The 16,220-nt window shown below is 38.8% G+C and overlaps 1 protein-coding gene across 3 annotated transcripts in view; it reads left to right on the forward strand.

Annotated features, from left to right (window-relative positions):
* The window catches only part of LOC126281173 (protein MIX23), a 37,106-nt gene extending 28,129 nt beyond the window's left edge, over positions 1 to 8,977 (forward strand). For all 3 annotated transcript variants that reach the window (XM_049979859.1, XM_049979868.1, XM_049979877.1), the window contains one exon: positions 8,136 to 8,977. In XM_049979859.1, coding sequence (XP_049835816.1) covers positions 8,136 to 8,249 — 114 coding nt within the window. In that variant the 3' untranslated portion in view covers positions 8,250 to 8,977. The remainder of the gene's footprint in view (positions 1 to 8,135) is intronic.
* The last annotated feature ends 7,243 nt before the right edge of the window (positions 8,978 to 16,220 follow it).

The raw sequence follows: 16,220 nt of genomic DNA on the forward strand, positions 1-16,220 counted from the left end.
AATTATTAATCTTTACTCCCAGTGCAACCCTATTATTTTAATCAGTATTGCACCATCATTGTCAGCTGCAACTTAGTAGTGAGTATGCACTGTGTTTCCAGTGGCTGAGCAGACCAATCCTGGCGTAAAACATGTGTCCACACAAATTGCACTGAACATTTGGAGGAGGGCGGGGTTGTAACTGACGGAGCTTTCTTGTTTGTTGCTTGGCCTCTTTGTGCCTGTGACATTCTCCTTCAATCAATTGACAGTGGTGGACCTGGAGCATCCCTCCACAGTTAAGTGGTCCACAGCACAATCTTCCCCTGTTTTTTTGTTTATGCCAGTCATCTTCATGATTTGTTTTAGTTAGTCCTTAAAGCTCTTGAGAGGGACTCTGTGAGGTCTACTGCCAGAGCAGAGTTCACAATAAAGGATTTGGTGGGGAAGCCTCATACCACATTGTGATGAAAATGGGCTAACCATCTCAGTTGATGATTGATGATGGTGATCTCAATTTGCTGAGATGCGCTTTCTCGAGAACTGCAATGTAGGTCACATGGCCCTCTCACTTAATGTTCAAGATGTATCTAATTTTTTGTTGGTGGAAGTTTTCAAGTTTCTTGATATCGAAGCAATAGATTGTCCAAGTTTCACAGCTGTACAGGACCATACAAACGACAACAGCTCTGTACATTGTGAGTTTGTATTGAATCATAAATTCAATAAAAGTTGTTAATATAAGATAAATATGGTTATTAAATGAGGCTATTAGAGGTGAGCAGATGCAGACACACACACACACACACACACACACACACACACACACACACACACACACACACACACACACACTCTTATCACAAATATTTGTACACACATTTTATCTGTATGTCTAGGAAATTTTGTCCTGCAGCTACATATGGGTTGTGAGGAAACTTGCAATTCTGCCAGTAACTGAGATGAGAAAGTCTCTTCGGGTTTGCTGCCAGATCCTAAAATCAACTTGACTCGATATTTTGGTGATCCAACTGGTTGCCATCTTCAGGAGAATGGTGCTTCTGCTGATGAGCTCTGCTGAGAACTGACGCCAGGTTGCAAATCGACATCCTATATAGGCCACCATTCAGTACACGGTGCATGCACTGCCCATCACAGTTTCTGCCCTCCAAGACTGGGAGGTAGCACCACCCTTAGTAGAACATTGCCTCAGCCACTGCAGAATAACATCTCTTCCTCAGAGAGAGCAGCCATTCATTCCCTTAGGAATGATGATGAAGTAGTAGTTTTATCAGCTGACAAGGGGAATGCCACAGTAGTAATGATGTGGGATGATTATGTCCTAAAATTGGATTTACTACTCAACGACTCGGCGCACAGAAGACTATCTAGTGACCCCACATAAAGGATTAAGCGCAAGACACTTTCACTGTTGAAAAAGAGTTTGTTGTCCAAAGATTTACATAAGAAACTTCATCCTGGTGCTGCTGTTCCGCCTAGGTTGTATGGTTTGCCTAAGTTGCGTAAGGAAGGGATCCTCTATGCCCTATTTTTAGTAATTTGGTTGCACCCACTTATAACCTGGCAAAGTATGTATAACTGTTCTCAGTTCATATGTTGGCAAGTGTGAACACCATATCTCCAATTCGGTGGAATTTATTCAATGATTGAAATCTTTGAGCTGAGTCCTTCAGATTTATTAGTGAGTTTTGATGTGGTATCTTTGTTTACAGGAATCTCTAGGGAAGAGTCCCTTAGTATGATTATTGAAAAACTGGAGGAAGAGTTGGTGAAGGTTTGTCGTCATGTACTGACATCCATGTGTTTTTTACTTAATGGCAACATTTTTGAACAGAATGATGGAGTGGCTACGGGTAGTCCTTTGTCACCCATAGTTGCCAATTTATTTATGGAGGACTTGAAGGATTTGGCACCAGAGGACTTTGGCTTTGCAACCAATGTGCTTCTGGAGATATGTGGATGATACCTTTTCTGTCTGGCCATATGGACCTGATGCTCTTAGTAGATTTTTGGGCCACTTTAACTGTCTTCATCCCCACATTAAATTTACCATGGAGGTTGAAAGTGATGGGATGCTTCCATTTATAGAAGTTATGGTTTATAAAAAGCCAGATGTTACTTTGGGACACAGTATTCACCGAAAGCCAACTCACACAGATGGGTATTTGCATTCTAAGAGTTGTCATCCACCATACCAATGCAGTGGTGTCCTTAGGACTTTGGTACACAGATCATATGCCATTTCCTACGCGGACAGCTTAACCCAAGAACCTGTGCATCTGATGGCTGTTTTTAAGGAAAATTGATACTCCGAGAAGCAGATTCTTCATTCTATGGAGTTTGGACAATCACTGGACGTGCATGAAGAGGAACATAGATCGGTGGCCTTTCTTCCTTATGCTGGAGGCATATTGTTTAAGATTGGATGAATTTTAAGGAATTTTAACACTAAGAGTGTGTTCCATCCACCTTCTAAGATTAGGGCACTACTCGGCTCGGTGAAAGATGATTTGGGGCTTAGGAAATGTATCATTGCTGCCAAAGTTCTACTAAGGGCAGTGCCACCTCTCAGTCTTGGAGGGCAGCAACCGTGATGGGCAGCGCATGTGCCATGTACTGAATGGTGGCCTATAAAGGATATCGATTTGCAGCCTGACATCAATTCTCAGTGGGACTCATCAGCAGAAACAGCATTCTCCTGAAAATGGCAACCAGTTGGATAGCCGAAATATTGAGTCAAGTTGCTTTTAGGATCCAGCAGCAAACCCAATTAAAACATAAATAAATAAATAAAAATTTTAAAAAATGTGGTTGCATGTCTAGAACTAAAAATTTCAGTAATATTAATATTAGCACTATTCATGTGTGTATATATATATATATATATATATATTGTAATCTGACTTGTTCCACATCATATCGATAAAATAATTGTGAAAATGATCTACAGAACATGACATAACTAAACTAAACTTTCAAGACTTATTACATTGGGAAAGCCTATGAAATCACAACTGTTTAAAGAGGAAGGACTGTTACTGGGAACTGTCTGACTCTCCACTATATTACATCATGTGACTCTAGAGGGCATTAAGTGTATCTGTGGTTTTGAGACATGTGACATGATCTTTCACCCCAACATGCCTTGTAGTAATAGTGGGGGTACCTTACTCCATTGTATTTTTTATACAAGTCAACCATAGGGGTGGTAGGGATGTTTTACAGTCACAGTAAATATTTTTAGACAGCATATGACACATGCTGATTTTGGTAGAAATTCCTTCAGGTGCTGCAGAGATTTGGTGACTTGTCACTGTCTTTGCACCCTGACCCTACCCCAAATTCTAGTTGTGAAACATGATCAGACTGTCACCAGTAAGCCTAGCAACTCCAAAAACTATGGATTTGATAGTAACATCAGTTGTTGTTGATTGTTTTTACATGTCACACCTTCTCACCCCCACCCACATCTGTAGAAGTGGTTGGGGCACAGTAACCTCACAGTATTTTTATATCAGTAATAAGTCACATATATACAAAATTTGATGGAAATTGCTCCAGATGTTTCTGAGTGAAGTTCCTACCAACACCAGCTTTTCTGAATGGTGCAGGTGGGAACTCTCCCTGTGATATATCCTACATTCCCGTAACCCACCTGGCCTCAATCTCTATTAGTCACAGTCCTTCACTCACCTATCCCCTCCAGCACTTCACGGCCTTCTTTTCCATCAATGCACCCACAGTCTCTTTACTTCGCTCCTTTCCTGCTCCCTTCCACCCCCTGTCTAACCTCCTGACTGCACTTATATGACCTAGACTATCCCCACCATGTCCCTGTATGCTCCCACAAACATCACTTTATCGTCTCCTCACACCTACGCTGCTATCCCTCCCCCTACCTGCTGCAGCCTCCTCCTTTCCCCCATCAGCCAGATTGCTTCTCCCATTATGCACTGTTGCTCGCAATCCGGCATTGGTGGTCAGAGATAGTGGTCACGTGTGTGTGAATTGTGCTTGGGTGAATGTGTATGTTTTATCTCCTACAGGAGAAGGCTTTTTGGTCAAAATCTCACTTGTTTAGCCGTCTTCTTTCTGTGACTCAACATATTCACTATATTGCGAGTGGCAATCTATTCTCTTCATAATATTTCATTATTCCATCTTGGATTTTCCATTGTTTGAGTGAGGCTTCTAAGTCACCACTTTTTTCACCTCCACTTCTTTGGATGGTAGGTGGAAATCTTCACAGGCAAACACACTACATACAACTCACCAAAGTTTCATCATAACTGGATTACTTGTACAGGAAGCACATACGGTAAACAAACAAAGAAATATTCATTGTTATATATTAGATATAAAAAAAGCCATGTTGTGACAGAAGATGTATTGTATAGAGTACTAATTGCTACAATTTATTTTTGACATCATTCTCCGTAATTGTCTCCACTTGTCTTTCTCATTTACAGCACTATATTATAACAAATGACAAATTTTTAAACAATGGTGATGTCAGATCTCATGCCAAGAGCGCTATGCAGTGGCCATTTCTAAAAACTTAAATGTTGGCCCTCATTTTCATGTTCTGTTGTAGTCTTCCTCTCTTTCCTTCCACTTATAGTCTGTTTTTCACTCCATTATGACAGCAGGAATTTAGTATTAATAACATTTCCTTACACCATAGTATTTCCTTACACCATAGGTTTTGTTCTGTTTTCAGAGCATTTTGTTGTTTTGTAGCTTTACACTCATAAATACTGAGGATAATGCACAACATATGAAAACAAAATTCTGTATTTTGAATTTGAATTAATAGGGGAGTGGCACTGGATTTCTGTTGCATAGCTTCTAAGTCATGATGGTACAACTGCTTTTCCTTTTGAGTCAACATTGAAAACCTATTGTTTTTAAACTTTTAAACATGTTCTTTACTTTTTTAAATTGAATTTCTTGGTATTTAGCTTATACCATACAGCCAGCTCATACGTACATATAATATGCAGATAGTGTTGAAAAAATTATAAAATCAAATGTTTTATAATGTTAAAACATTTAATATAATGTTATGTAAATGCAATGTAAACAAATAATATAATGTTATAATACTTTATATATGTTTGCCATTACATCATTCATTGTAGGTGATCTGTAGGTTATATTAGTCTTGAAGAATCAAGTTTGCCAAGATTGCTAATAACTCTTTTTATTGCTGTTACCGGTTTCAACAGATCTACACTATCATTATTGGATCATCTAATGTTACCAGCTGTATGTGCTTTTTATAGCTCTGAAAGTCACATAGTGATGATGCATCAAATTGTAATAAAAAGTGGCAGGAAACACTAGCATTTCACAAACAAAATACAACACAGTTAAAACAACAACATGTTATCCTTATGTCCCAGTATACACTACCTATAGCGTGTACAGTTTGATGCAACATCACTATATGTGGTCACCTGTGACAACAGTGAATCTGTACATCACATTGAAAAGTTTGTGATCCTGTGGTACTAATAAAGTAATCATGCAGGTTGACAACAGACAACCCCAAGCTTCATAAGTCCTTCTAAAAAGATTGGAGTACTTCCATGTAGCCTGGAGTGCCCTAAGGAAAGATGATCTGCTTCCTCTTCTTCTCCACAATGGCGGAAGGTGTCTCTACAGTGGGTATGAAGATGTTTAGGAAAATCTGTGATTAAATTTGAATGGGCTATGAGAGATGTGAGGTGTCTAGGCATTCACTTTGTATGAGGTTTCATGGACTAGGGGACTGACAGGTGAATTGTTTTGTACTTCTTGCATTTGTGCCATGTTAGATGTGTATAGGACTTACTGGTAATCCACAATTCGTTTAGCAGTCTAGGTGGTATGCCTTGACACGGCATACGTGGTCCCCAGCTTCATTGCCAGTGATCCCACTGTTAGTAAATTGAATAGCTCAGGCTTCCGCAAATGTGGTTTGCAGTGTGCACCTCTGACAGATTCAATGGTTTTGGAACTGCCAGTGTATGTGCATATTGTCTCATGCATGAAGGGGCTGTAAGAGTTCTAGTGATCCAGAAGTGTCCAGTTAAGCACTCTATGATAAGGTCCGAGGCAATCAATTTCATATTCGTATTGATACCTTTTAAGAAGAAATTTGTTGCAGAGATACTGCCAGCATAAGTAAATTGGATGTACATGTCTAGAGGTGGACTGCATTGCTTCCAAACATTCTCTCGGAACTTTATATTGGCATTTATTAAATCTATTGTGGTAACTGTCAGGTGCAGATCCATAACGTCCACTTGCACAATCAGTGATTGGACCTATCATTGTACAGTAAAATGTTAGTGCTGTACTGACATCCTAGCCCTACCCAAATGCTGTCATTGCTCTGATTATGTTGACAGATATCTCACATTTCTTAGCCACATATTTTCAGTGCACATTCCAGGTTGGCTTATGGTCAATGAAGAATCCCAGGTATTTGACTACCATCTTTGAAGGGAAGTGGTATGGGCCTAGAGCTTTTACCTGAGGCAGGTTCACTCTGTGCCCCGAAAACAATAGCACATTTTATTTATCCAGTCCATTTCTTATGAACCACTACGAAAGCCTGAACATTGTGGTTGTCAGTTGTATCTTGCTGTTTTCTAGGGATGTACTTTCAATGTAAATACATATATCATCTGCATACTGCAAAACTGTCACTTTCTCCAGAAATGTCCTTTGTAGATAAATGTTTGCATACACACTAAAGCTGCAGAAATTTAAAACAATATGGGCCACTCAAAAAAGTTGAATTTGGATGAAGAGGATAACATCTGACCTTTATATACAAATATATACGTTTATTAACACCATGTGCAAACTACACTTGAAATTTTATGGACATATTAGTAGAATGGACTACTGTTGTTGTTGTTATTGTGGTCTTCAGTCCTGAGACTGGTTTGATGCAGCTCTCCATGCTACTCTATCCTGTGCAGGCTTCTTCATATCCCAGTACCTACTGCAGCTTACATCCTTCTGAATCTGCTTAGTGTACTCATCTCTTGGTCTCCCTCTATGGTTTGTACCCTCCACGCTGCCCTCCAGTACTAAATTGGTGATCCCTTGATGCCTCAGAACATGTCCTACCAACCGATCCCTTCTTCTAGTCAAGTTGTGCCACAAACTCCTCTTCTCCCCAATTCTATTCAATACCTCCTCATTAGTTATATGATCTACCCATCTAATCTTCAGCATTCTTCTGTAGCACCACGTTTCAAAAGCTTATATTTTCTTCTTGTCTAAACTATTTATCGTCCAACTATAGACTCACTAAAAGGTTAATGAAAATTAGTGATTCAAAGGAGGTGAAAAATTGGTTGGTTTGGAAACACTAGAGAAGATTTACAAGACATGAGCATCACAGATGCAAACACAATAAATTCTCTAGCCTTTGGAACATAATAAGCAATGATTCATGGAGAAGTATAAATAGTAGTCTAGCTAGAAATTGTCAGAAGAACTGAAGTAAAAAGCAGTGAGTTCATGAAAAGATTTTGACAGTATAAGAAGACGGAAAACACCAAGCCAACTACCAAGTTTAAATACACTCCTTAAATGGCCAAAATAACTAAAGTAGAATAAGATTAGATAATTATATTTTAGTAATCTGTCCTCAATATGACACTCAGAACACTATTGTGTGAAGCATAGGATTTTATTGCAGATTATGTGAATCAGGATAAGAAAGTCTTTCACCCATTAAATATTTTGTGATTATATTGATTCAGATTGGTAAATCTTTATTGGCACACTCTCTGTATTTGTCATGCTCTGCTAACTCCCATGATCCATTGTACTTCTCCAAATTAATGTCCTCTAGTCCCTTATAGCATTTGCTCAGATACTTTACATACCTACTCCTGAACATGAATCAGTGAAAATATATGACATGTACAGATTGCTCTTGAAATAAGAGTTATTGACAAACTTTAGGCAGTTTGTACAATGACTTTACAGTAAGCATAAACATAAAAAATCACCCACATTTTAATGACAGTATAGAGCATGTTATACACAAAATAAAAAAAAAAAGATTATGTTTCATCTAAATGTGATACTTTGTTATTATGTTAGAATGCGTAATTTTTCTTTTACAGCTGAGATTGCTTCAGTCAGAACTGAATGTGGAAGAAGTGGTGAAAGAGAGAAGCACAAAAGTGTACTATGAACGATGTCGGCCGTTTTTCAAACCAGCAGACATTGAATTATGATGAACAGGCATTACTATCTTCTAGTCATGTGCCTGGTAGTAGAGTATGAATTCTGTGAGAAGGAAAAGGGCACTTGTGGATTGATATTCAGTTTGTATCAAGATTGTGAAGTGGACTTCTTAGAACAGAGTGATTACATGCACTTTTTTAAAGGAAATTTTTGAGGAAGAAGAAGAGTGTCTTTCATTACATAGAAGAGTGAATCGTCTGTTTATTTACCTGCAATATTTTGATAAACAGTTGTATTACAACATGGTCACTAATGTTCATTTGTTGTTATTCAACATTTTGATAAAAGATTATATTACAAGGTTGTTGCTAGTGTTCATTTGATTTAATTATGCAGACTTGCCCAGGTAGCAGTGAATGGAATTATATTTTCCTCAAAATAAAATGAGTCTTTGATACCAACAGGTACATTTATAATGAATCACTTTTCGTGTGGTAAACATTTTTCTGCTAGAATTAAAAGCAGAATTTGACTTGCGTATAAACAAAAAAAAAAAAAACATTTCCAGAAATACTGTTAACCAAATTTTCATTGGAAAAAATGCCAAATATAATTTTTTTTAAAGTGTGAAGACTGATAAAATGTGCTCAGAGCAATTATATGATTGCTAGCCATGTATATTATTTATATATGTTAGTCATATGTAGAATCACAATTTTGCCTTTTTTGTCAGCAGTCAGTTTTGAAGTCCATGAAATTAAACAAAACTGTACTTGTATTTGTGGTCACTTTAATGTTCAAGTATGTAGTAAACATTAGACCTTGCTGATTTCCACAAAGCCCTTGACAGAAGCTGAATAATGTTTTTATGTTATATACTTTATACTTTATTTGTACAAATGTTGCTTTTGTATAACACCATTTTCCATCCACAAAGAAAATAAATTTCATGATATTCATCAAGAAAAAGTATGTCCATCTGGAACTTGTTCATAATAATGTCTTTTTTGCTTTGGGGCAGTTTTAGCAGTTATTTGCAAGAGTTAATTGCTGTTTGTTGCTGGTCGTACTATATAGCTACAACAATGTGTAACTAAAAATGTAAATGGAACGTACATATCTGAGACACTTGTACATGGTTACATTTATGTTACACAAATAATAGTGATTTTAAAAACATTGCACACATTTATAAATGTATTTACATGGACATTCTGCAAAGTGTTGAAAAGTGCATAGCAGAGGGCACTTCCCAATGCACCACATATTAGTGTTTCTTCTCATTGCATTCACATATAGAGTACGGAAAGAATGAGTTTAAATTCTTCTGTATGCAGTGTAGTTCATCTAATTCTGACTTCACAGTCCCTAAGGGAATGTTACATAGCAGGCTCTGTCTGTAATAGATTCCTCACTTAATACTAAAGCCTTTGCAGATTAGTTGGCACCCATCATCGAACATCTGCCAGTACAGGCTTTTCCATAACATTCTACATCTGTACTCTGCAGACCAATATGAAGTGCTTCACAGAGGGTATGTCCCATTGTACCAGTTATTAGGGTTTCTTCCTGTTCCATTCACTTATGAAGTGCAGAACGAGTGATTGTTTGAATGCCTCTATGTGTGCTGTAATTATTTTAATCTTATTCTCACAATCCTTGTGTGAGCAATACGTAGGGGCTTGTAGTATATTCCTAAAGTCATCATTTAAAGCTGGTTCTTGAAACTTTGCTAGCAGACTTTCTTGGGATAGTTGACATCTTATGTTTAAGAATCTGCCTATTCAATTTCTTCAGCATCTCTGTGAGACTTTCCCATGGATCAAACAAACCTGTGGGCATCTGTGCTGCCCTTCTTTGTACACATTCAGCATCTCCTGGTGGTGCTATTTAGTACCAGTTTCACACATGTGAGCAATATTTTAGGTTGCTTTGCAAGAGTTTTTTGCAACCTTTGTAGATTGATTGCATTTGTCCAGCATCCTACCAGCAAACTGAAATCTGCCAGATGTTTTACCCATGGTTGAGCTTGTATTCCATTTCATATCCCACAAACTGTTAGGTCCTGGTCTTTATATGTTTTGACTGATTCCATTGATCTTACAGTCATAGAATACTACTTTTCTGTATTTTTTAGGAGTACAGTTTTACATTTCTGAACATTTAAAGCACACTATCAGTCTTGTATCAACTTCTGATGAGATTTTATGCAGCTATATTCAGATAGTAGTTCATAATAGATAATCACATCAGGTATGAAAAGTCAGAGGTCATTGTTGATATCGTCTGCCAATTCAGTAATACACAGCATGAAGATAAAGGATCCCAACACACTTACCCAGGGCACACCTCAAGCTTTTATCTATGTCTGTCGATGACTCTCTGTCCGAAATAGCATGCTATGTCATTCGTACCGTGAAATTGTCAATCCAGTCACATATTTCATTTGACACCCCTTATGGTCATAGTTTCATTAAAAACTGTTGGTGTGGTGCTGAGTCAAATGCTTTTCGGTAGTCATGAAATAATGCATTCACCTGATTTTTTATGCATGGTTTTCCAAATGTCTTTTAAGAAGAATTACTGCTAGTTGAAATGGAGATAGCCATTCTGTTCAAGATATATGGTTATGTTTAAACTCAGAAAATGTTCGAAGATTCTACTATGCATGGATTTAGTAACTCTGGGCATTAGTTTTGTGCACCAGTTCTGATATCCTTCGCACAGAAAGTTTGACTTGTGCTTTCCTCCAACCACTAGTACAGATTATGTGTGAATGATGAGAGATGCATCCATTACACAGTTGTAAGATGACACTATTCAATTCCACACAGCCAAAATTTAGGTCTTAATATACACAATAATTAAGGGTGAAATTCCAATTCAGAAAATATTTGTGCTCTGGCTGGTGTTGCTGTAACACTTGTAAAGCAAGATATTACAATGATATCATCACTGTAAATACTTAGAAAACATTAGTGACTTAACTCGATTATAACACAGAATTTTGTAATGATACCATTGCTATAAATACCTATAGAGCACTATCAGTACTACTCGATTGTGAAAATACAATGTATCTCTCTCTCTCTCTCTCTCTTTCTCTCTCCCCCTCCCTCCCTCCCCCCTCCTCCCCCCTCTCTCCCCACCCCCTCTAAAATACCCATATTTAAGGTTCATGAGGGTAATCCATATCATAAGTTCCACTGAACTAGCTCTGCTCGGTATGACTAAATATGAATATATAATTAAGATTGATATGTGTATTTTTTAACAACTTTTGGCAGTTCCAAAGAAGAAAAGTTGTACAGATAAGCCATCATCACCATCTTTCTGCTGTTTTTTTACTCATATTTGATTTTCAAGCTGAATGCTTATCTGTCCTTGTATTAATTTTGTTCAATTTAATTTTCCACCCAGAATAGAACAAAAATATGATATTGAGGCCCGTGTGGTTAAAAAGTAGCTCATCAAGTACCTACCAAACTAATTTCAGAAAAAGATAGTCATGACCAGAACAGATTTTCACTAAGATCCACCTTTCTGACACAGATGAGTGACTCACTAGGGAAAGACCTCTGCAACTGGTATTAATTTTGACAGGCTGTCAAGAAATATTAGCTTGTAAAGTTGGATCTGATCCCAGAGAAATGGAGTATACTTCAATCACAGATACACCAAAAAGCGTTAGGCAATATCCTCAAGAAATACTGGCAATATGTCAAAGCTGGAATTTAGTAAGAACTAGACACTTAAATCAGATGACTTGTTAAGTGTACAGTTAAGTGTACATAGAGCCTCATTAAAAATGACTTTTTATAATATAATCTCTGCACTGCGCACAAAAAATAGAAATTGTTAAGAACAAGGTAACAGTGGTTTATAGTATTATTAAGCATGAAACTAATAAACTATGTAATGGAAATGATATTTTACTCTTTGGTGACAGTAAGTTTAAGACAGATATTACATACAAATAATTGGCCACCAAATTCAAAGAATTCTTTGTGACAGTAGCTGAAAACACAGGGATAAAACAAATTGACCACTGGAAGCAGATCTATTTGATTTTTTCTGGACAGTCATTGCATATTCCACAAGAAGGCATGAGTTTTGTCAATATAGCTTTTGAAGATATCACAGAATTCATCAGAAGAATATGGAAAGGATAGACAGCCACTCACCACATAGAGGAGGCAATGAGTTACTGACAGGCTTAATTAAAAGGAATGCTAGAAATATTTTAGCTCTTTCAAGGAAAATTGCCAAACAGCTGTACATTTTGAGAAGTTATTTTATTCAAACAACCAGTTTCAGCATCTCAATAATGCCATCTTCATTCCCTATACACTTCTTGTACAGACAGTCAGATACATCGGTATCTGGATACTGTGAATTTATTTTTCAAGTGTTTCCTTAAACAACTTGTAGCTGTTGTCAAGTCTTCAAGGGAAACACTTGAAAAATGAATTCACAGTCTCCAGATATTGCCATTATGTTGTTATTCTATACTGGACTTTCCATCGTTTAATTTTGTATAACAGCTTTCCTTTCATCTCACAACCCAGTGCTGTTTCCTTTGCTATTATTCTCTGTCACATTACATTACTTAGTATTCATCCTTTTCATTCCCTATTGCCTGTGCAGACTTTATGTGCAGTGTCTCATCTCCTACATGCCTCTCATCAATATAATTATTCCTGGGCCTTCAAACTGATCACAGTAACTCCCTTATAACAATGGAAAATCCAGGATGGATTAATGACAAAACTGTGAAACAGACAGACTGGTACTCACCTTATTGTGGAAATGTGGAGTTGCAGACAGGCACAACAAAAAGACTGCTAAACAGTAAGCTTTCGGACAAAAAGCCTTCATCTCAATTATACAAAACACACACACACACACACACACACATTCATGCAAATGCAGTGTGTGTGTGTGTGTGTGTGTGTGTGTGTGTTTTGTATAATTCAGAAGAAGGCTTTTTGGCAGAAAGCTTACTGTTTAGCAGTCTTTTTGTTGTGCTTGTCTGGGACTCAACATTTGCACTATATGCTGGGTAGCAATCTATGCTTTTCATAATATTGTCCTACCTCCCTTGTAACTCGCATATTTTCCTGTGCCACACATATTGCATTGAACCACATACCTATGAGCTGCCTCTTCCTCTCTTCCCTTATTCAGGTACACAGCTTACTCACTTCACCTAATCCAATTACACCTGCTGCACCCATTCACACACACACACCTACTAACCTGCAACCTACTCTGTTACAATATTTTTATTTATTTTTTTCACGTTGCCCTCATCCCATTTTCATGTTGATTTTATTTAGTTTTAATTTTTCTCTGTAGGTCCCACATACTCAGATTTTACACCTTTTCACTACATTTAATCCATTTTGTCCTTTTTGTGATTTTCCCATGTACTTTTATATAATTTTACATATTTTACGTGATTGTTGTCCTCCAAAATGAATCCTTCCGTCTGTGCGAAAACAGAAACATTTCCCTGATCCCTAGCCAAAAGCCAGTCCCATGCACTGTTCCTGTGTTCTAGCGTAATTTATGAAAGCCCCCCAAATGGCCAGACCATCAAATTATCCCATTGCGACACCTCCTTCCACAATGACCTCTATCTGTTGAGATTCTATGAGTTCGTAGCCCACTCCAACGTACTCTTGCAAAACAAAATCAGTCAGGCCCAAAACTCTTAGCACTATCTCCTCTCCATTCATAAAATTCTCCTGCTCTGTAATCCTGAACTCCTGCATTCCATCTTCCAGACTGAAACACTTGCTCTCCGGGCACTAAAGCATTATGCACAATGCCACCTAAAATACTGTACAACCTGTGTACCTCATACTACCACCTAGGAGCACTACTATCACCACCACCACAAGAGCCCACATCAAAGCTACCCCGCATTCCATCATAGCTGCCAAACTCTGCCTTGCTGACCTACTACATTTACGACAACCTCAGAAATTCTTTCACACCACCCTACAGAACCAAGGCCTAAACAGATCTGCAACACAGTCATGAACCCGTCCTCCAAAAACCTCAGTCCAGTTGAAGTATCAGCCCTTTCCAAAGGCTTTACCTTTTGCTCTACTCTCAAATTCCTTTTCACAATCCCTACAATGGAAACACATTTTTGCCATTAATCCTACCAATAAGACGCAATCCAAAACCAATATTGAACACTACCCACTCAGTTTATTCCTCCATCCAACTGTGCTCCAATTCCACTGCCCCCAGATCACCTCCTCTTAACTTTCTAGAATTTCCTAACCTCAAACCTTACCTCTCTGTCTTTCCCCAAATCCCTCAACATGCAAACTAACATCACAACTGCAGAAAGAATTGCAATCCTTCTCCTAAAACTGATCTTAACCTTTCAATCCTACTTGCCAACAAAGGTTCTCTCACTATGATTATGAACCGCAGGGATTATCTAGCAGACTGACTCCCTCAGCTGTCAGATACGTCCACCATCAAGCCTTGCCACAGTTATGCTGCTCCTGAAATCTACCAGGATCTCCAGTCCCTGCTCACTTCATAGAATCTCACCTCTGAGTCTCTCTCTCTTCTTACTGTCATCACTCCCTGCACTCCTGCCTTCTACAGGCTGCCTAATGATTGTAATACCCAACCATCCTGGACACCCCATTGTGGCTCATTATTGTGCACTCATAGAATCTCTGCCCTTGTAGACCAACACCTTCAGCCATTATCAATAACCTGCCCTCCTATAAAAAGATCCCAACGATTTCCACAGTTTGTGTTGCTTTACCACCAGGCGCCTGCTCATCATTGTTGATGCCACCTCTGCACCAACATCACCAATGCCCATGGCCTTGCTGCTATTGGACACAACTTTTCCCAATGCCCGCCTGTCTTCAAACCTGCTATCTCCTTCCGATCACGATGACCAACCAAATTGTCACCTATAATTACTTTTCTTTTGAAGGCTTCACATAGAAACAAATCCACAGCACAGCAATGGGCATCTGCATGGCGCCATCCTATGCTAAGCTGTTCATTGGCCATCTAGAGGAATACTTCATAACCACCCAGAATCTCAACCCCTGATCGAAATTTCCCTCCCAACCATGTCCAGAAACAGATCTCCCTTGCCTTGTATCACCGGTCACGTGCCATTGCTCACGTCTTCACTGTTTGGCCCCAAAGTAGCACTCCTCTCATGAGTCAATTATGCCCAGGACTGTAGAAACCGAATCACATTCCCTGCTATGTTTTTGACTCTCTCTCATCCTGCTCTAAAATTAGAAATATCCTCCCCATCCCTCCTCTCCCACAGTTGTATTCTGCCACTCACTCAACTTGTGAAATATCCTTGTTCGTCCCTACACCCAAATCCTTTAGTTCTTGGCTCATATCCCTGCAGCAGATCCAAATACAAGACCTATCTCATATGTCCTCCCACTACTAGATACTCCAGGTGTGTCAGAGGCATCTCCTACCCCATCAAAGGCAAGGACATCTTTGAAAGCAGCCATGTGACCTACCAACTTTGGTGCAACCACTGTGTTTGACAACTAACAAGCTATCTGTCAGATGGATGACCAGTGCCAAACTGTGGCCAAGAGACAGCTGGATCACCCAGTTGCTGAACATACCACCCAACACAACATGCTTCACTTTAATGACTACTTCACAGCTTGTGCCATTGGAATTCTACCCACCAACACCAGCTTACCTGAATTGTACAGATGGGAACTCACTTTATAACATATCCTTCACTCTCATAACCCACTTGGCCTCAGCCTTTGCTTGTCCTTATCCGCCTGTCTGCTCCCACTGCAGTACTACACCGGCCTCTGATCCTGCCAGTCCACCTATATAGTCTTTTCCTCTTCTCTAACTCTCTCTCTCTCTCTCTCTCTCTCTCTCTCTCTCTTATATCACACTCTTCAGCCTCCTGATTCTCCACCTATCAGTCCTATCAGGTCTCTACCATTGCTCCGCATGGCCCCCACAGGCAGCGCTAGCAT

This window comes from Schistocerca gregaria, chromosome 1 (genome assembly GCF_023897955.1).
Source record: "Schistocerca gregaria isolate iqSchGreg1 chromosome 1, iqSchGreg1.2, whole genome shotgun sequence".
NCBI classification, from domain to species: Eukaryota; Metazoa; Arthropoda; class Insecta; order Orthoptera; family Acrididae; genus Schistocerca; species Schistocerca gregaria.